At 35.7% G+C, this 19,957-nt stretch overlaps 2 protein-coding genes across 4 annotated transcripts in view; both read left to right on the forward strand.

Moving 5' to 3' along the window:
• The window catches only part of LOC122142204 (piezo-type mechanosensitive ion channel component 2-like), a 75,478-nt gene extending 63,911 nt beyond the window's left edge, over window positions 1-11,567 (forward strand). For 2 of the 3 annotated variants that reach the window (XM_042751954.1, XM_042751952.1), the window contains exons 6-10: window positions 4,715-4,997; window positions 5,736-5,949; window positions 10,142-10,310; window positions 10,570-10,704; window positions 11,450-11,567. In XM_042751954.1, coding sequence (XP_042607888.1) covers window positions 4,715-4,997; window positions 5,736-5,949; window positions 10,142-10,310; window positions 10,570-10,704; window positions 11,450-11,497 — 849 coding nt within the window. In that variant the 3' untranslated portion in view covers window positions 11,498-11,567. The remainder of the gene's footprint in view (window positions 1-4,714; window positions 4,998-5,735; window positions 5,950-10,141; window positions 10,311-10,569; window positions 10,705-11,449) is intronic. The other variant, XM_042751953.1, reaches the window with a different exon arrangement.
• Window positions 11,568-16,860: 5,293 nt separating this feature from the next.
• Window positions 16,861-19,679, forward strand: LOC109086553 (piezo-type mechanosensitive ion channel component 2-like). The gene is made up of 4 exons (XM_042751885.1): window positions 16,861-16,991; window positions 17,831-17,979; window positions 18,063-18,237; window positions 19,425-19,679. Exons 1-4 carry the CDS (start codon window positions 16,863-16,865, stop codon window positions 19,677-19,679), a joined length of 708 nt encoding a protein of 235 aa, XP_042607819.1. The 5' UTR covers window positions 16,861-16,862.
• Window positions 19,680-19,957: the final 278 nt, after the last annotated feature.

Raw genomic sequence — 19,957 nt, forward strand, 5'->3', positions numbered from 1 at the left:
AAATATCCTTTATAAATGCTTTACAAGGCATAACTAGTCCTCACTTTAGATGAGCTCACATAAATAGTTAACTGACCACTACTAAATGCTTTATAAATACCTGAATTTACTACATTTACTTACAATTTCTTGTGATCTTATGAATCACTGGCAACTCCTAAATAACTGGTTTGTAAATAATGCTATACTTCATTGAGAAATGATAACTTGATCATGAATAAAGTATGACAATAAAATTATTAAACACATTATAGATATGCTTTTAAATCAAGAATAAAGCATTTATATCTGTATTTATAAACTGCTTATTAATGTCTATTAATGCTTTATAATTATGAATTATCTGTTTACTAATGCTTAATTAATGATCATGACAAATACTATTGAGACCTTTTATTTAGACATTTGTTGTTTAATACTTTTACCTAACATGACAAATACTATTGAGACCTTTTATTTAGACTTTTTATGGAGTTGAAACATGCCGCTCGGTTCTTGTATTTTAGGGGAGGATCAGGTGGTATTTGGGCCGAGCATCACGCCAGCGCTGGCTCATGTGTGACATTTGTATTGTTCTGGTTAATCTCAAACTGGCATCTTTGCCTCTTCATGCAACACTGGTAGAGCACGGTTTATTTTCAGTGGCTCCTCTCTGCTTCCTTTGCAATCAGTCCAGTGTTTATTCAGGTAAATGTCCTGTCTGATGTGAGGTCTACGGTTTGGGCAGCCGCACAGAGACCGCATAGACTCTGTCACGTAGCGAATGATGTGTCTTTTAATTAGTAGTGTTTGAGTAGAGCTGGTTGACTAGAGGTGTGCTATTTCTAGCCTACTTTTCTTCACCTGACAGTCAAAATAAGTTCCAGACACTTACTGTGTTTTCCAAAATATACGTCTAGTTTTTTTATCATCTGAAATGTGTCGCAACTTATCTTCCAAAGTGACTTATATAATGCATATAAAGGAATAGTTCAGCCAAAAATGAAAGTTTTGCTGAAAATGTATATCACTTGCTCAGCAATGGATGCTCTGCAGTGAATGGGTGCCGTCAGAATGAGAGTCCAAACAGCTGATAAAAGTAATCCACAGCACTCCAGCACTCACTCCAGTCCATCAGTTAACATCTGGAGAAGACAAAAGCTGCCACAAATTTAAGGCAGCATTAAGACGTTTTTAACTTAAATATCTAATAACACTTCCTCCAGTGAAAAAGTGTTTCTGGTGTGAATCAGGAGAGAAATCTGCCCAGATCAAGCAGCGTTTAAAACAGCTCTAAACAATATGTGTCTGGATTTTGATGTGAGAGACAACAGCAGATGCACTTTTTCACTGGAGGAAGTGTTATTATGGATTATAGACTCATATTTCTTGCTGGATTTGTTTCAGCTTTTGTCTTCTCCAGATGTTCACTGATGGACTGGAGTGATGAGGATTACTTAAATTTCAGAGCAGGCTTTAAACGTTCGCTGATTATTATAACACGCTTTACATGCTGAAAGTTCAGAAATGGAACTGAGGTTTGTCAAATGTTAGTATAATATGTAATGAATATAATGTTTAACGGCTTGGGTCTGTATAATGAAGCATACAGATGCATAAACCAGATGCATGCAGCATTAATCATTAGTGGAATATTTGCATTGTCACTGGACATTCAGCGCCCACATGTTTCCTAATCACTCACTTTCTTAATGCCATTAACAATGCATTCGCATTCCAACACTTGTGTGTGTGTGTGTGTGTGTGTGTGTGTGTGTGTGTGTGTGTGTGTGTGCAGGAGGTTCACATCTGGAAAACATTTGCTGGTGTTGTTTTTTCGGTGGCGGTGCTAAAGTTACCAACCCCCAACCTTGCCTTTTTCTCCTCTCACTGATTCTTTTTTCTTTATATTTCTTTCTCTCTCTCTGATCCATATTTTCTCAGGAGTTTAATTATCTTCTGATCTGGTGACATACATGCCATATAGGTGGTGTATTGTTGTTTAAACAGGCGTTATTGGTGGATGGGGCGGTCGGTCGGTTGCTGGTAAATGTTGGAATGCTTTCCCACATGCTCAGACCTTTATGGATCGTGACAGGCAGATAATTAAGACCACGCTGTAAGTGCTTAAAGGTGTGCGAATGAAGTCAAGTTGTTTTAATATTATTATTCTTACTACAGAAACCAAGAAAAAAAACAACTAGCAGTAGCTCTTCCAAGAACAACAGGCCAGCATGTAAATAAGACAGTAACAGCTGACCGTGTAACACCAGATATAGATTTATGAACAATAAATACAAGGAGAATTACTGATAAGTGTATGATGGACAATAGCTGATATTATGCTGATAGACAAATGTGAAGTATATAAATTTGTTTCATGGTATGCAAGCATTTTGTATGTAATATATTTAATCACAGTGAGTTTCTGAAATTAACTTAAACTCATCAGCCATATACAGTATATACTGTACAATGTACAAAAATGCTGGGTTAAAAATTTGGCAACCCAGTGCTGGGTAAATATTGGACAGAACACATGCTGGGTTGTTTTATTTAAGTCAACTATTGTTTAAAATATTAATATTGCTGTCTTAAAATAGGCTGGAAATTAAAAATCACACACAGAATCACTCGAGGCAACAGCAATAATCAAAAGATGAACATGTATTAATATGCAAGAACACCCGTAGACAAAAATATTAGACAAATTGAATTTATTTGGGTGAATGCAGCACAATTTACAATATTACAGATCCTATAATAGTTTTTAATAATATTTATATTTTCCGTTCTAGTGATTCCGTTTAACTTTTAGTTGTTTGTGTTAGTGTTTGTGTGTGTCATTTTTTGTATTTTTTATTCATTTCTAATTGAGTTTATTTTATTACATCGAGTAATCATCTTAAAGGAATACTTCACCAAAAACGGATGCTCTGCAGTGAATGGGTGCCGTCAGAATGAGAGTCCAAACAGCTGATAAAAACATCACAAGTAATCCACAACACTCCAGTCCATCAGTGAACATCTGGAGAAGACAAAAGCTGAAACAAATCCTTTAAGATGCTTTTAACTTCATCGTTTAAAATAAACCAGTGCTTCCTGCCAAAATACGTGTCCATGCTTTACAAACAGAAAGCCTCATCTTCTCATCAAGAGTGATTTGTTCTATCAGCTGATGATCAGCTGGAGGTATTGAAGTCACATGGTTTCTCTGAAGGCTGTTTTTGTGTGTTTTGCCCATTAAGATGAGCTCTTTAATGGAGCTGCACAGAGAACTCATTCATTGTGGTAATGTGGTAAATATAGTTCAGGGAAACGCTGTCACAGCGAAGCGAGGCTCGCTCAAATAAACAGCTGATTTAGCTCAGCAGGGCTTGTATTATTTAAATCTGGGTATATTTAACAGCAGAGCGGCCTAGCATTAGCGTTAGAGAGACTAGCAAAGACGCAGAAGGGTATCACAACGTTCTGACAAGGTTATGAGCAAATGTTCTTCCAGTTACGTTAACAGAACATTTGTTCAGTTATTTGCTCTTTAATAATGTTCTCAAACACAATACTCATGCATCATTCGTGAAATGTTTTTTCTGAAATATTTTAGCGTATTTAACTTATATTAAACATTAATAACTACTTTCAGACGGTTCAGAGAATATTCAAAAGTAACTTTCCCATAATGTTTGCAAAATGATACAATGGAGTGTTAATGTTTTCCCTTTCACCAAGAAATATATATATATATATACTGTATAATGTGAGTTTTTGTTAATCCTTCAAATCTTGAATCTTGAAGAACTTTATTTTTTTCTGTGAGCAGATTCTTCATGTGGCATCATTTTCCTTTTCCAATGAATTGGGTCACATTTAATATTCCAGAATAAGACTCCACTGAATTTCTGGTTTTGAGTATCACTCACCGACCCAAAAAATGTTTATCTGAACCTGTTGTATGTTGTCTTTGAAACTGAAGTCTATTCTGACAGTGAGAACTGAGTTTTGCTGAGTTATGGGTTTGAATTTTTATAAATCTGTGCCGGGGAGAACTGGAAGCTCTCTTTAACCTCTGTAGCCTTTCTCAGAGAGAACTGATTCATCTTACAACACACTGATTTATGTATTTATTTATTTATCAAAAAGAAAGAAGGACTGATTTGTTTGTTCCTATTTTATTACTGACTATTTACTTGTCTTTATCAATTTTTAAAATGTATATCAGTCTAGTTCACCAAGGCTGCATTTATTTGATCAAAATACAGTAAAACAGTAATATTGTGAAATATTATTGCAATTTAAAATAGCTGTTTAGCTAGTTTTTGTGAATCTATATTAAACTGTAATGTATTTCTGTGATGCGCAGCTGTATTTTCAGCATCATTACTCCAGTCTTCAGTGTCACATGATCTTCAGAAATCATTCTAATATGATGATTTGCTGCTCAAGAAACATTTCTGATTATTATCAATGGAACACACAGTTGTGCTGCACAATATTTTTGTGGAAACTGGTGACACGTTTTATTTTTCAGGATTCACAGATGAATAGAAAGTTCAAAAGAACAGCATTTATTAAAATAATTAAACCATACAACAATACTCCAAAAAAACAAAAAAACTGGTGTTTCTGTAGGTAACATCTAACTGTCTGCCCATAACCATTGGATTGAGACCACTGAAATGAAACTTGCACTTCCTGTAACTCTTTTTGTGATAAACATCCGTCATCATGTTTTCAGGAAAAGGAGGATGAGGAAGAAAACAAGAAAAGTGAGAAACTGGAGCTTGAGGATGAGCTGCTGTTCGAAGACTTTGAGCTGGGCGATGAAGACTGTGAACTTCCTGAGGAAGAGGAAGTGGACGTAGAGGATGGAGAACTTGAGGAGGCCGATGTCGAAGAAAGCACCAAAATGAAGATCCTGCGGCAAATAGCAGATGTGGCGTCCAAACTGAAAGAAATCATTGGCAATCTGATTACCAGTGCAGGAAAAGTAGTCGTAACCATATTACTGGGCCTCACAGGTAGGTAGTGTTGAGACAGACATCACTCACGACACAGGATCAATAATCAGCATTCATTTATAAACTGAAGACGAATACAAGCTCAAGTGTGTTGTTATATCCCAAAGATATAAACAAAAAGAAATAAAACATCACACAGTTAAAGGAATAGTTCAGCTGAAAGTTTACTCATCCTCAGGCCATCCCAGATCAGGATGAGTTTGTTTCTTCATCAGGTTTGTAGAAATGTAGCACTGCATCAGTGTCTCAGCAATGGATGCTCTGCAGTGAATGGGTGCCGTCAGAATGAGAGTCCAGACAGCTGATAAAAACATCACAATAATCCACAAGTAATCCACAGCACTCCAGTACATCATTCTGGAGAAGACAGAAGATCTCATTCGTTTTTACGGCACCCTGCAAATTTTTATTTTTGGAAAAAATTCTGACGGCACCCATTCACTGCAGAGCATCCATAGTTAAATTTCTCAACAAATCATTCTGATAAAGAAATACATTTTCTGCAAATTTTTATTTTTGGGTAAACTATTCCTTTAATGGCAAAAAAATATAGCAATTTCAATAGGAATCCACATAATTGAGAAAGATTTACTCGTGCACGCCCGGGCTTTGCTTTGGTATTGAAAATTAACATTGGTCGTTTTCTACACACAAATTGTGCTGAAACTCCACTGCACCTTTGGTATTGGCTCTGGAAATGACTTTTCTCAGCCTTCTCTCACTGTGTCCTTGTTCCAGGTATGATGCTGCCGTCTCTGACCTCCACTGTGTATTTCTTCACCTTCCTGGGCCTGTGCACCTGGTGGTCTTTCTGCCGCACGTTCGACCCGCTCCTCTTCAGCTGTCTGTGTGTCCTGATGGCCATCTTCAGCGCCGGACACCTCATCACGCTCTATCTCTACCAGTTCCAGTTCTTCCAGGAGGCCGTTCCGCCCGGAAACACTTACGCCAGGTGACACCAGTGTCCCTCTCTGTTCTTTTCCTGCTGAACAAAACTTTTCTGTACTGGGCGAACATTTTCATTTTCACCTTTATTCTACACTGCTTTTCTGTTGTCCTGAAAATGGTCTATTGAGTTTCTGTTTCCTCCCTGATTTGAGTCCGGAAACATCACACCTCTTACCATAACAGGGACTAACATGTTCCCAGGGGCAGGGTTTATGCAAATTTTAGGGTCTGTGATGTCACCAACCCAGGAAGCGGCTCGCTGTAGTCTCTACCAGACGTTTGTTGTTGGCCTTAAAAAGTGAATTCTGTAAAAGCCAAACCATTTCTCCCTTTTGCATTGAACTTTGAGCGTCGTAACTTTGCAGATGTTGTTTATGCTCAAACAGCAACATTACACACTAATGGAAAAAAGGCGAAATCATAATATAATACACCAAAAAAAAAAAAAAAAAAAAAATTAAAAATCTAAATTTATTTATTTATTAAAGATATTTTCATGGACATCTTTAAAAAGTTAACCTACACTATTTTTTTTCTTAATGTAACAGCAAAATAATAATAATAAACATGTAATGAAATAAATATGTTCCTAAAAAATATTAATAAAATGTAAAATAGCAACAATAACAATAAGGAAATAATGGTTGTTTTATTCTATTGACAGCCAAAGATTTTAATCACTGTAAAAATTTAAATAAACAAATAAAATGTCAATTATTGTTGTTGTTATTTTTATTATTATTATTACTACATATAATGAAATAAATTAACTCTTAAAAATACATTGTTAAAATTCAGCAAAGAGTGCAAAATTACAGACATTACAGTTTTAACACTGAAATAAAAAGAAAAATTAATGTGCATTATTATTATTATTATTATTAGTAGTAGTAGTATTATTATTAAAATGCGTATTGAAATAATTAAATTTGCTTTTGAGGCAAATATCGCCCCAAAAGCATGACTGACAAAAATAAATCCAAGCAGCAGAAAACAGGCTGAAGTCTTGAAGGTTTGAAAGCCTGTCTCCACAGCCTCCTCTTTTTGTGTGTGTTTCCCCTTTAAAATAAAATTTTAACCTCCCAAACAAAATTCAAAAACAGCAAAACCATAACCAAACACTACAAATAAACAATCATCCTGACCTCTGAAAGAAGCCAGTTTTAAAATTGCTACTCCACTCATTTGGGTCAAATCCACATCCTGAAACCTCAAACGCATTCAAAGCCTCTATAAAAGACACGATACTACACACACGTCTGAAACCGAGTTCAGAAAATACAGCGGGGGCCAAGCCAAACACACACACACGTGAAGAAAAAGAAAACACTGCGTTACCTTCAGAAACACAATGTGTGGGAGAAGAATAAAAGAGGCGAACGTGCAGAAAACAAGCATAGAAATGTGCTTTACTAAACCCCTTCATTAAACCACAGAGAATTAAGTGGTTTTTGCAGGATTTAGCGGTTTCTTCCTCAAACAAACCCTGAGAAACACTGTATAAGAAAAGCATTCGGCTCTGAGACGAAAACAAAGAGCTTCTCTCTGACAATCACATGAACAGCACAATCAGAAGCAGCTCTGTGGTGAAGACGCGCTTTTGATTACACACTAGCTGTACTCGAAATATGTGGAAATGCCAGGGAAGACTATTTTGGGTGCTAATTTAGCAAACCCAGAGATTAAAAGCAAATGCTTCTCTGTTGGTTTGTCTGTTGGGTGCAACCAAGTTTTGCTCAGACGCTGCTCATTTATAGCTGGAAATATTCAGTGCATGTGTCATATTTCCTTTAAGCATGTTAGCGTTCAAATGTTTAAGGTCATTTTTGCAATAAATTAGTGTTTTTATTCAGCAAGAATGCATTACATTGATCGAAAGTGACAGTACAGACATTTGAAGTGTTACAAAAGATTTCTATTTCAAATATGTACTTTGAACTTTCTATTCATCTGTGAATCCTGACAAAAATATTGTGCAGCACAACTGTGTTCAACATTGATAATAATCAGAAATGTTTCTCGAGCAGTAAATCATCATATTAGAATGATTTCTGAAGATCATGTGACACTGAAGCTGGAGTAATGATGCTGAAAATACAGCTGCACATCACAGAAATAAATTACAGTTTAACAGAGATTCACATAGAAAACAGCTGTTTGAAATTGCAAAAAATATTTCACAATTTTTACTGTTTTTACTGTATTTTTGATCAAATAAATACAGCCTTGGTGAGCAGAAGAGACTCATTCAGAAACAAAAAATCTTTCCGACCCCATACCTTTGAACAGTATTCTACCAACATTTCATAATATTTCTTTGGAATGTAAATTAAATGTAAATGAGACAATTATTGGCAAACATTAAGAGTATAGTGCTATAAAAATGTCTCTGAATCTCTCTTGATACGCGAGATTTGAGTCCACATTCACTCTTAAAAACAAAGGTGCTTCACGATGCCATAAAACAACCATTCTTGTCTAAATGGTTCCATAAAGAATCTTTAACATCTGAAGAACCTTTACGTTTCACATTTTTAAGAGTGTTGACATCTCTGACCTTTGAGATGTAGTTGAGATCTTTTGAGGAGATGCGTGCGAGATTTCTGAGATCACAATGAGAAGCGGGAGACTTCAGTAAAGGCTTGCTGAATTTGTCTGATTTGTCTTTATGGTCTGATGTCCTCATGGCGCCTTTTTCTACTTAACAGTGTGTTTATTATGAACTGGCCGCATTATAAACAGTAACTCTATCCAGCAACATTTCTGCACTTCGACTCGTTATTTTGAGCCGTGGTATTAGGACTTGGACGTCACGCTTTGGGTTTGGATGAATTGCGAAAGGCCAAATATTCTGACTTCATATTTTCTCGATGCCATGAAGCAGCAGCAAAACGAACATCTGGCAACCCACAATGATTTTACTAACGGCACTGAAACTATAAAAACCAAGGAGCATGCGTTTGTCACCTAAAACGCTTTCAGGGGTTTGGCTGCGATAAGTAACTGTTTTATTGATTTCATCAGCTAAATGTGAAGAACATTGCATTCAGGTTGCATCAAAAAAAAGCCATGTGTTCGTTCTGAATGGATGTGATGCTTCAGATTATTTTTCATTTCGAATAGAAGTGAAGATCTGTTGGAAGTGTTGGGCTCTGCTTCTGTTTTCTATTTGCTCATCCCATTTTAGACCTTTTTAACTTTTATACCCTGGTAAAAGGCACAGACTGTTGTTGTTTTATTTTTGTTACTTAGACATCCAGTTTTGGTTCCACTGAAAGAGAGAAAGAAAAAAATAGGCGGAAATAAACACAAGCATAACATTAGAAAATCTGAAGTGAATTATCAGCTCTTCTCTTACAGTTTTTGATTTAGTGATAAACTTATTTTTCCATCCCACATCATTCCAGGTTCATATTTTTCACATCTTCTATGTGGATTTTTATTATCATTTTAATATATGCACTGAACCTTTCAAAAATATGCTACATGATGGCTACATTTATTTGCTCTAAAATACATAATAAAACACTAATATTGTGAAATATTATTACAATTTTAAATAACAGTTTTTCATTTTAATGTACTTAAAATACAATTTATCACTGAAGTCTTCAGTGTCACATGATCCTTCAGAAATCATTCTGATTTATTACAGTTGTGCTGCTTAGTATTTTTTAAAATCTCTGATACTTTTTAAGGATTTAAGGACAGCATTTATTCAAAATAGAAATGTTTTCTAACAATATAAGTCTTTGCTATCACTTTTTAAATTAAGTTAACACATCTTTGCTAAAGAGAAGAAAAATGACTGACTCTAGTCTGAACTTTTTTTTAATGTATATTGTTACACAAAATTTTTGATAAATGCTGTTCTTTTTTGTTTACTTTTTATTCATCTGATGCTGAAAATTCAGCTTTGCATCACAGGAATAAATTACAGTTTAAAGCATAATAAAATAGAAAACAGCTATTTTTAATTGTAATAACATTTCACAATATTTCTGTATTTTGGATCAATTAAATGCAGCCTTTAAAAAACATTAAAAATCTTACTGATCCCAAACTTCTGAACATCAGTGTGTATGTTAGTCATGACTCGTAGTCGTGGTATTATTATCAGATACCTTCACTGTAACATGTTGGACTGTAATGGATGGTTTTATGAATGAATGCTAATTTTCTCATCTTCTCCTCAGTCTGTTTGGCATCTCTCCTGTGGTTCAGACGGACTGCTCTCACACCTGGATGTTCAGAGTCAACCCTGATCTGGAGTGGCACCACTTTGTCAATCCCATCATGCTCTTGGTGCTGTATTACACCCTGGCCACGCTCATCCGCCTTTGGCTGCAGGAGTCAGAAGACATGGTCAGCCTTCCTGTTCACCTGATTACAAAAGTCAAATAAGATTTGAACACCGAACATCTAAATGTTGTTTTACTCCGTGAGCCTCTGTGATTAAGTGTTAGTCCAATGCGATGATATTAAATAGCATTTTCAGGAAAAAGAAAAAAGTGACCAGAGCACAACATGAGGGTTTAAGAATTGTGTTTTTTTAAACCAGTAGTCAGATGATGCAGTATTAAACTGAGTATAATGGGATGTATTTGTGATTGTGGTTCATCGGCAGGTCAAAGAGAAAGCAGGAGAGACTGAGGAACGAGAGGAACCAGAATCTTCTGAGAGCAATATGACGGTTTACACTGCAGAGAAGAAGAGGCAGCTGTGGCGAATGGCTCATTATCGCACAGATGAGAGACACGTAGGAGCTCCGTTTCACTCTTTAGTGATGCACCGATATTTCAGTTCATTTTTTTTTTCTAAATTAACATAATGATAACTATTATATTAAATAATAACTTTATCTTTAATCGGCACATTCTTTAATCTTTAATCCCCCCCCCCCCAATACACTTGAATATGTAATATATGCACTATATTATATATTCAAGATATTTTCTTTATATGTGACCCTGGAGCACAAAACAAGTCATAAGTGTCAATTTTTCGAAATTGAGATTCATGCATCATCTGAAAGCTGAATAAATAATCTCTCCATTGATGTATGGTTTGTTAGGAGGACAATATATTTTCTCTGAGATACAACTATTTGAAAATCTGGAATCTGAGGGAGCAAAAAATAATCTAAATATTGAGAAAATCACTTTTAAAGTTGTTCAAATGAAGTTCTTAGCAATGCATATTACTAATCAAACATTAAGTTTTGATATATTTACAGTAGGAAATTTACAAAATATCTTCATGGAACATGATCTTTACTTAATATCCTAATGATTTTTGCATTGAATAAAAATCAATAATTTTGACCCATACAATGTATTTTTGGCTATTGCTACAAATATACCCCAAAGACTTAAGACTGCTTTTGTGCTGCAGGGACACACGTATGTTTGTATAGCAAACATGCATGCACTTACCATATATTTTCTATGATTTGCTTCAAGCTGTGATTTGTAGATAAATAGTCGTTCCTTCTGCATTTTCAGCTGCTCACCACACAAGACGGCTGCAGCACACCTGAGGTCTGTGTTTGAGATCGACTGTCATTACTGAGCATCATAGATGAATACACGAGCCTGTCAGGAAACACTGTGGCTTTACTCTTATCCCATGTAAACATCAAAAATCAAACTCATCCACTCCACAAACCAACAAAAGACCGAAGACCTCTAATCAATACCCAGTTACAGACCCGGCCGACTCGAGTCTGATCCACGTAAGTCAGTCACTCAATACCATATTAATACCATGGTATTACTGTACACACACACACACACATCAATAACATGGTATATACACACATACACACTTATAGTTTAGAAAATGGTAGTGAACTCGGAGTTAAACTGTGTCAGAACAATTTAATCTTGATAATGTCAGATACCTTTGATAGAAAGTTATGTAATGGATTACAATCATCCAAAAATTATTCAGCTACCAGATAATATGTAGTGAAATATGTTGTTTTCACAGTATTCCCATAAACATCCCTATATTCCCTAGATACTTCCCATACATTTCAGGAAGTTATTTTTTTTTTCGGTTCTTGGAAATGCAGTCTGAATTTTCCAGATATACACATGTAAAGCCTCCATTCATGCTCGAGGGCAAAGATATTAGATGATTCACAGAATCCGACCCTGGCGTTTGCTTAAAACACATGCTGCTTTTCCAGAGAAAGTGGACTGCGGTGTTTACGAGATTGACTCGGTGATTGTTGAGCTTCCCGAGGTTCCCCGGCCGTTCGGTGGTGTTCGTGTGAACGCGGCGGTCAAGGCCTTCAGGTTCATCATGAAGCAGAGCTACATCTGTGCTCTCATCGCCATGATGGTGAGTCTGTGCTAATCACGTTAATTTAAAGACATCATTTGAGGTCTTGTGTGGAAATGCATTGGTTTTTTTTCTCCTGACGGTCCGTCCAGGCTTGGAGCATCACGTACGTGAGCTGGCTGACCTTCGTCTTCCTCATCTGGTCCTGTATTCTGTGGATGGTGAGGGACCGGAGGAAATACTCCATGGTCACCTCTCCGTTCATGGTGTTTTATGGGAACTTGCTCATCATCCTGCAGTACATCTGGAGCTTCGAGTCGCTGCAGCCTGTTCCTGGACTCTTCCTGAAGAAAGAAGTGCCTTTCCGGGAACTGGGATCGAAAGTAAGACCGCATTACGAGCTGCATTTGTTTGTGTCTACTAGAGCTGGTGTGATGAATGATATCATAAGAATGATAAGCTCTGGACATTTTTAGTCGAAGTGGATTAGTCACACAGCAGAAATAAAGAAATACATAAAAATGCAAACAACAAAAAAAAAAAACTGAAGAAGCAAAACCTTAATAAAAAACGACAGAAATATATCTCTGTTTAAATCAAATAAATCATTACAGAAATAATATAAAATTTGTATACTAAAATATAATTCTCAAAATACTAGTTGTAGTAGTAGTAATAGTAATATTTTAAGGAATATCATACAACCAAGATATTTGTTCATCCATGTTTTAATTCAAACAGTTCTGTCGTGCAGCATCTTATTTAACAAAATAAGCAATATTTTGCAAATATTTGTTAATTAATAAAATTTCTAATAATTAATTTCAATTAAAAAGACAAAATTTTAATAAAATATACAAAAAAACAAATAATTCATTCCACAAAAAAAATACAACAAAAAAAAAATAATAAAAAAAATAAAAATAAATAAATAAGATAAGATAATATTTTTGGCCACACCACCCAGCCCTAGTGTCTATGTATTTCTGTGTTTAAATAGCTTATAAAAAAGATGTTTCCAGTTTAATAATCTGACTGTTTGAGACACACTGTGTTCTGATTGGCTGTGATTGATTAGTACACGTTGTGATACTTGGTTGAAGAGTTGTTTATTGTGATTATTGGTTGTGATTGTTTATTGAACATATTTTAAGATATGTATTTGCTGCTGGAATCACTGCACACAGTACGGTGATTTTATCCTGATTAAGGGAGTTGTAGGCAGTGAACACACACATATCCTCTTTTAAATGAATCATTGACTCTGTGTAATTTTGTTTGACTGTGTGTTTGTGTGTGTTTGTGCAGACGTTGTGCCTCCTCAGTTTCTGGCTGCTGCTGAGGCAGTTTCTGACGGAGAGGAGAGAGAAGCAGACGGATGAAACGCAGCTGTCTGAAGTCAAAGTGGAGGGACACACAATTGGTGAGAGAGACACACAGAAACAGCACCATCACCACTGTTAACGAAAACTAAAACCATAAAAAATTTCATTTTCATTTATTTCAGCAAGGCAACATTTCCCATTTTCATTTAGTTTAACTCGAGACTAAAATAACTGCAACTAAAATAAAAATTAATACAATTTTATAGATACACAAAAGTAATAAAAATGACACAAAAAAAAAAAACCAAAACTTTGACTAAAATAAAATAAAAATTTATCGATTAGATAGATAGATAGATAGATAGATAGATAGATAGATAGATAGATAGATAGATAGATAGATAGATAGATAGAAACTAATTCAAACTGTAAATAAAAACTATAATAGTTTCTCAACAATGGTTTTGATAGGTTACCAGAAGCCAAGTGTTACTGCCCATTTTACAAGAGTGAGATTCCAGCCACAACCAACAGATCACTGAAGACACCATCCATAACTTTAAACAATTTAAGAAGAATAAAGAGGTATGAAGGAGCAATGGCTTCAGGGTAGCCCAAGGCCAAAATAACAAACAAAACCAACTAATAAAATTACACTACTGGTCAAAAGTTTAGGATTAGGGGTGGGAATCACCAGAGGCCTCACGATACGATATTATCACCATACTTGTACAAACTAAAAAATAAACAAGTAAAATTAAACCAATTAGAAATTTTCAAAAATCTCGTCAGTAAAGCCAGTCCTGTGATTAGTACTAAATCAGCATCACCTGCTTTCAAATTGAGCGGCTTTCACTACACAGAGCCATAGTTCACTGACAAACTAGGCAATATCACGTTCGAAATTGAATGCGATTCATCTGTGATTATGAGGGCGATTTTGTCTAATTGTCAGTGAAATACGGCTCTGTGTAGTGAAAGCTGCTCAATCACGTTCCTCGATGAACCCCAACCCCTGCCGACACACACACTGACGTACACAAAGCAAAACACACAATACAAGAGCAAAGATGTCGAGGATCATAACACAAGTTTTCATTCAATTTCACCCTTTTAAGAAGTTAAAATGCATGATTTTTTTTTTTTTTTTGTAAAAAAGCGACATTTGCAATTTCCACACAATTGGCATTTCACAGATAAAATAGTGTGCATTGTCACATAGGTTTTGGTGTATTCCAAAAGAAATTTTGAGCATTTCCATAAAACTTTTGTGTATATTGAAAATATTTTATCCTTCACATCCCAGGTATCCTCAAATAGAGAGTAATGAATTAATCTAGGAAATATCTACTAAAATTAGGAAATATAATTATATCTAAAAAATTATATATAATTTTTCATATATAATTCAATTTTCAGATTTTCAAAAGTACAATGTGCTAAGAAGCTTTGAAAATAACGATAACATCAAATCGATCACTGCTGGTTTGTTTTCAGAGACAGATGCTGTTGAAACCGAAACATTTTAATTGTGTGTTTAAGTTCTGTAAAAACTCTTGAATCTTTTAGAGCATCTTGAAAGTTTTTTAGAGCTAGTAAAGTTAAACAAAACCTGTATGTGTGTCTGTCTGTGTCTGTGCGTCTGTGTGTGTGTGTGTGTGTGTGTGTGTGTGTGTGTGTGTGTGTGTGTGTGTGTGTGTGTGTGTGTGTGTGTGTGTGTGTTGTGTGTCTGTCTGTGTGGTCTGTGTCTGTGCATCTGTGTCTATCTGTGTGTCGTGTGTCTGTGCATCTGTGTCTGTCTGTGCATCTGTGTCTGTCTGTGCGTCTGTGTCTGTCTGTGTCTGTGCATCTGTGTCTATCTGTGTGTCTGTGTCTGTTTGTGTCTATGTCTGTCTGTGTCTGTCTGTGTGTCTGTGCCTTGTGTCTGTGTGTGTCTGTGCATCTGTGTCTGTCTGTGTGTCTGTGTCTGTGCATCTGTGTGTCTGTGTGTCTGTGTCTGTGTCTGTCTGTGTGTCTGTGTCTGTCTGTGTCTGTGCATCTGTGTCTGTCTGTGTGTCTGTGTCTGTCTGTGTCTGTGTCTGTGCATCTGTGTCTGTCTGTGTGTCTGTGTCTGTGCATCTGTGTCTGTCTGTGTGTCTGTGTCTGTCTGTGTCTGTCTGTGTGTCTGTGTCTGTGCATCTGTGTCTGTGTGTGTGTCTGTGTCTGTCTGTGTCTGTGTATCTGTGTGTGCGTCTGTGTCTGTGTGTGTGTCTGTGTCTGTGTCTGTGCTGTTCTGTGTTTGTGCATCTGTGTCTGTCTGTGTGTCGTGTCCTGCATCTTGTGTTTGTCTTGTTTCTGTCTGTGTCTGTGTGTCTGGTGTTTGTGTTTGTCTGTTCCTGTCTGTGTGTGTTTTTTTTGCGTCTTTTTCTGTCTGTGCGTCTGTGTCTTCTGTGTCTGTGCATTCTGTGTCTATCTGTGTGTTGTGTGTTGTTTGTCGTGTCTGTGTTTGTCTGTGTTTGTTTTCTGTGTGTGTTGTGTCTGTTGTGTCTGTGTGTCTGTGTGTCTGTGTTTGCTGTGTCTGTGTTTGTCTGCTTTTTGTGTCGCTGTGTGTGTGTGTGTGTGTGTTTTTTGTTTGTGTCTTCTGTTGTTCTGTGTATGTGTGTGTGTGTTTGTGTGTTTGTTCTGTGTGTGTGTGTGTGTCTTGTCTGTTTTTTGTGTCTGTTGTCTGTCTGTTCTGTCTGTTGTCTGTGTCTGTTTGTTTGTGTGTCTTTGTCTGTCTTTTGTGTCTATGTTCGTTAATGTTTTGTCTGTCTGTGTGTCTGTGTCTTTGCATCTGTGTTTGTCTGTTCTTTGTCTGTCTGTGTTGTTGTCGCTCGGTGTGTGTCTGTGTCTGTGCATCTGTTGTCTGTCATGTGTGTCTGTGTCTGTTTCTTTGTGTCTGTGTGTCTGTGTCTTGTCTGTTTGTGTTGTGTCTGTGTCTGTCTGTGTCTGTGTGTTCTTCCTTTTCTTCCTTTTCCTTCCTTTTTTCCTCCCTCTCTCCTTGTGTGTGTGTGTGTGTGTGTGTGTGTTTCTTTGTCTGTGTGTGTGTGTTTGTTACAGAGGGTCTGGAGGACGAGGCCGGTGGTGTCTGTGGTTTTGCTCTGTGTCTTCTGGTCTGTCTGTATGTGTGTGTGTGTGTGTGTTATTAGTGTGTGTGTGGTGTGGGTGTGTGTGTGTTGTGTTTTTGTTCTGTTTGTGGTGTGTGTGTGTTTGTTTACAGAGGCATTTCTGGAGGACGAGGCCGGTGGACACAGAGAGATGATGGATGTTTTTGGGTCGTACAGTCATGGCTATGCTACAGTACTGGATCTACATCTGTGGAGGAATGTTCTTCTTCGTGAGCTTTGAGGGACGCATTGTCATGTACAAGATCATTTACATGATGATGTTTCTCTTTTGCGTGGCACTTTATCAGGTTTGTGTTGTGCTCTGTAGCTCTCATGACAGTCTTTCGATATCGCTTCCACTGTTACAAATAGCACGTTATAAACACAGTAACATAATGTGGAGTTTGTTTGTTGGTGCGGTTAGTAAACTGTCAGTTGGTTAATCATCTGTTTGTTTGTTTTTGGTTTGTATGCCATCTTTTATTGTGGTTGTTTTTTATTTGTTTATTATCCATTTGTTGTTGTATTTAGTTTGTCTTGTGTTTTATCTCTCATTTGTTTTATTTTGTTTCTTTACTGTATGTCATTTTTGTTTTTGCTTGTTTATTATTATCCACTTATTTATTATTTTTTATGAAGATTGTTTCTGCCACAGGATAAAAATAAATAATCTGAAGAAAAACTAAAAAATAATAAAAAAACAAAAAATATAAAAAAGAAATAAAAGATATAAATGCAAAATTCAAAAAATATTATTAACTCACAATTCTGAGAAGACAATTATGAGAAGAAAGTCATAATTGTGAGATATGAACTTGCAAAAATTTGCATTGCAAAAATAAGGCAGCATTGTGAGAAATTTAATAAGAATTTTGAGCAAACAAGAGATGTAAACTCAGAATTGCAAGAAAAAAGTTAGAATCGTGGTATATAAATATATAAACCTTTTTTATGAAGACTTTTTGTCTCAGATTTGCAAATTCTGAATTATGAGATATAAAGAAGCCTGAATTGTGAGATAAGAAGTAACTTTTACCTTTTTATTTCTTCTTCTGTGGTGCAGTTGGCTTCTGTATTTTTTCACAGATTCATCTTGTGTTAGATGTGTTTATACAGTCAGTTAATCTGTCGTCGGGCTCTGTTCCAGTTGCACTATGAGCGGTGGCGCTGGATGCTGAAGTATTTCTGGATGTCAGTGGTGGTTTACACCATGCTGGTGCTCATTCTGGTCTACACCTTCCAGTTTGAGTCCTCCATTAACGTGTGGTCCAACATGACAGGCATGAGCAGAGAGAAGTACGCTTTCATGACGTCTTTTAAGATACAGGAGCAGTGTCACAGGTGTTGTGGTGTGATAGGTGAGCTCCTCTTCTGTGCAGGCTGGAAGATCTGGGTCTGGAGAAGTTCTCTGTTCCTGCTCTGTTCACGCGGATCTTCATTCCCACCTCGTTCCTGCTGGTCTGCATCCTGCATCTGCACTATTTCCACGAGCGCTTCCTCGAGCTCACCGACATCAAATCTGTGGCCGACAAACAGAAGAGCACAATCTCCAGGTACAGTGGATACTGAAAGCACAAAATGAAAGTATTCACCACCTTCAAGATGCACCTTACAGTCTCTATGAGTGCAGTAGTTTTCCAATGGTTGTATGTAGGCTTTTGCAAATCTAGACATATACTGGACTGAGATCTAGACTCTGAAATGAACAGTGTTGTTTTTAAGGCATTCCTGTGAAGCTGGGGTCATTTCTGAAAAACAGGTCTAAAAACAAGTTTTTAACTCCATCAGGAATTCCTTGGAGGAAATAATCCTGCCACCACCGTACTTCACAGCAGCCATTGTGTGTTTATGATAATGTGTGTGTGTCGTTTGATGGATAAAATGCTTCAGTTTTGATCCCATTCTTCCATAATAATAATAATAATAATAATAATAATAATAATAATAATAATAAAAAACAACAACAACAACAATAATAATAATAAAAGTTAATAGTTATTGTTAGTTGTTATTAATATGTTTTTGTTATTATTAATGGGAATATAATCATGACAAGGTGCATAATACAAGTGCATCTTTTTAAGGTTTATGGTCTTTTTGTTTGCATTATTAAATGAGCTCATTTTAACGATACAGGTGTATCTTTTTCAGATTGTAGAGTTTGTGTTAGTACTATGTCTCTGCTATTATAATTTTCATTCATATTTTGAAATAATTTTTCATCTTTTAGTTTTAGTTCATTTTAGTTTTGTGCTTTTTTTGTTCATTTCAGTTAGTTGCCAAAGCATCATTTGTAAAAAAATATAAATATATATTTATTATTATTATTATTATTGATGTTGTTGTAAATGGTGATATATTAAAATATAAGTAATATAAATAATAATTGTAACAAAATAATAATATAATTTATTAATTCTGCATCTCTTAATTATTATAGATCAGTTTGTAGCAATCTGTTTTTAGTCTTTTTTCTTTTTCTTTTGATCAAAAAAAAACAAAAAAAAACAAAAAAAACAAAGTGAATAAAAATTCCAAATGAGGTATGTGATTCAATGCTGTAAAACCAGAAAACATGAAAAGTCAGAGCCATCACTAAAATATTAACACCTATCATCAGCACTGGTTAAGCTTAACACCTATTTATTTTTTAAATAAGAATTTTAATAATTATCATCTAAAAATCTAATTTTTGAATCATTCACATCAAGAATACCTCATCAAATAACAATAGGAAGAAACTTGTTCATCTGGATGGCAGTCTGGTGGATATTTCCATGGTCAAACCTTCCTTTGACTCCATAAATGAGGAGCAGATTGAGGAGAGAGTAGACCTGGAGAAAGAGGAAGATGATGTTAAACAATGGGAGGAAGAGAAGATCTCTGAGCCACACTTCATGTCTGAAAGCTTCAAACCTCCAGATGACAGAAGACACCAAACCCTAACATGGTTAACATGGATAATGTACATTCAAATTGTCATATTATGCATCTAAAAAAAGAAAAAAAACTTAAAGTCACTTAATCAAAAATACATTCAAAGTAGAACCTGTTTTGTTCAGTTTGTCAAAAAGCAAATAATACTCCCCATAAAAAAAAAAAAAAAAATTAAAAGAAACTGTTTATTACATACTATTTACTTAGTATAGGTGTTTTGATTGTGGGTATTATTTATTTATTTATTTTAATACACAACTAAAAATATGATGCATTAAAAAAAAAGAAAAAAAAAAGATTGCATTAAACATTAAGGTCTTTCAAAATTGACTTTGTT

The sequence above is a fragment of the Cyprinus carpio genome, chromosome B24, assembly GCF_018340385.1.
Source record: "Cyprinus carpio isolate SPL01 chromosome B24, ASM1834038v1, whole genome shotgun sequence".
NCBI classification, from domain to species: Eukaryota; Metazoa; Chordata; class Actinopteri; order Cypriniformes; family Cyprinidae; genus Cyprinus; species Cyprinus carpio.

Coding starts and splice junctions, on each gene's coding strand:
- LOC109086553 (XM_042751885.1), top strand. CDS start 16,863: ATGGCTATGCTACAGTACTGGATCTACATCTGTGGAGGAATGTTCTTC. Junction 16,992..17,830: donor TTTGCGTGGCACTTTATCAG/GTTTGTGTTGTG, acceptor GCTCTGTTCCAG/TTGCACTATGAGCGGTGGCG. Junction 17,980..18,062: donor ACAGGCATGAGCAGAGAGAA/GTACGCTTTCAT, acceptor TCTTCTGTGCAG/GCTGGAAGATCTGGGTCTGG.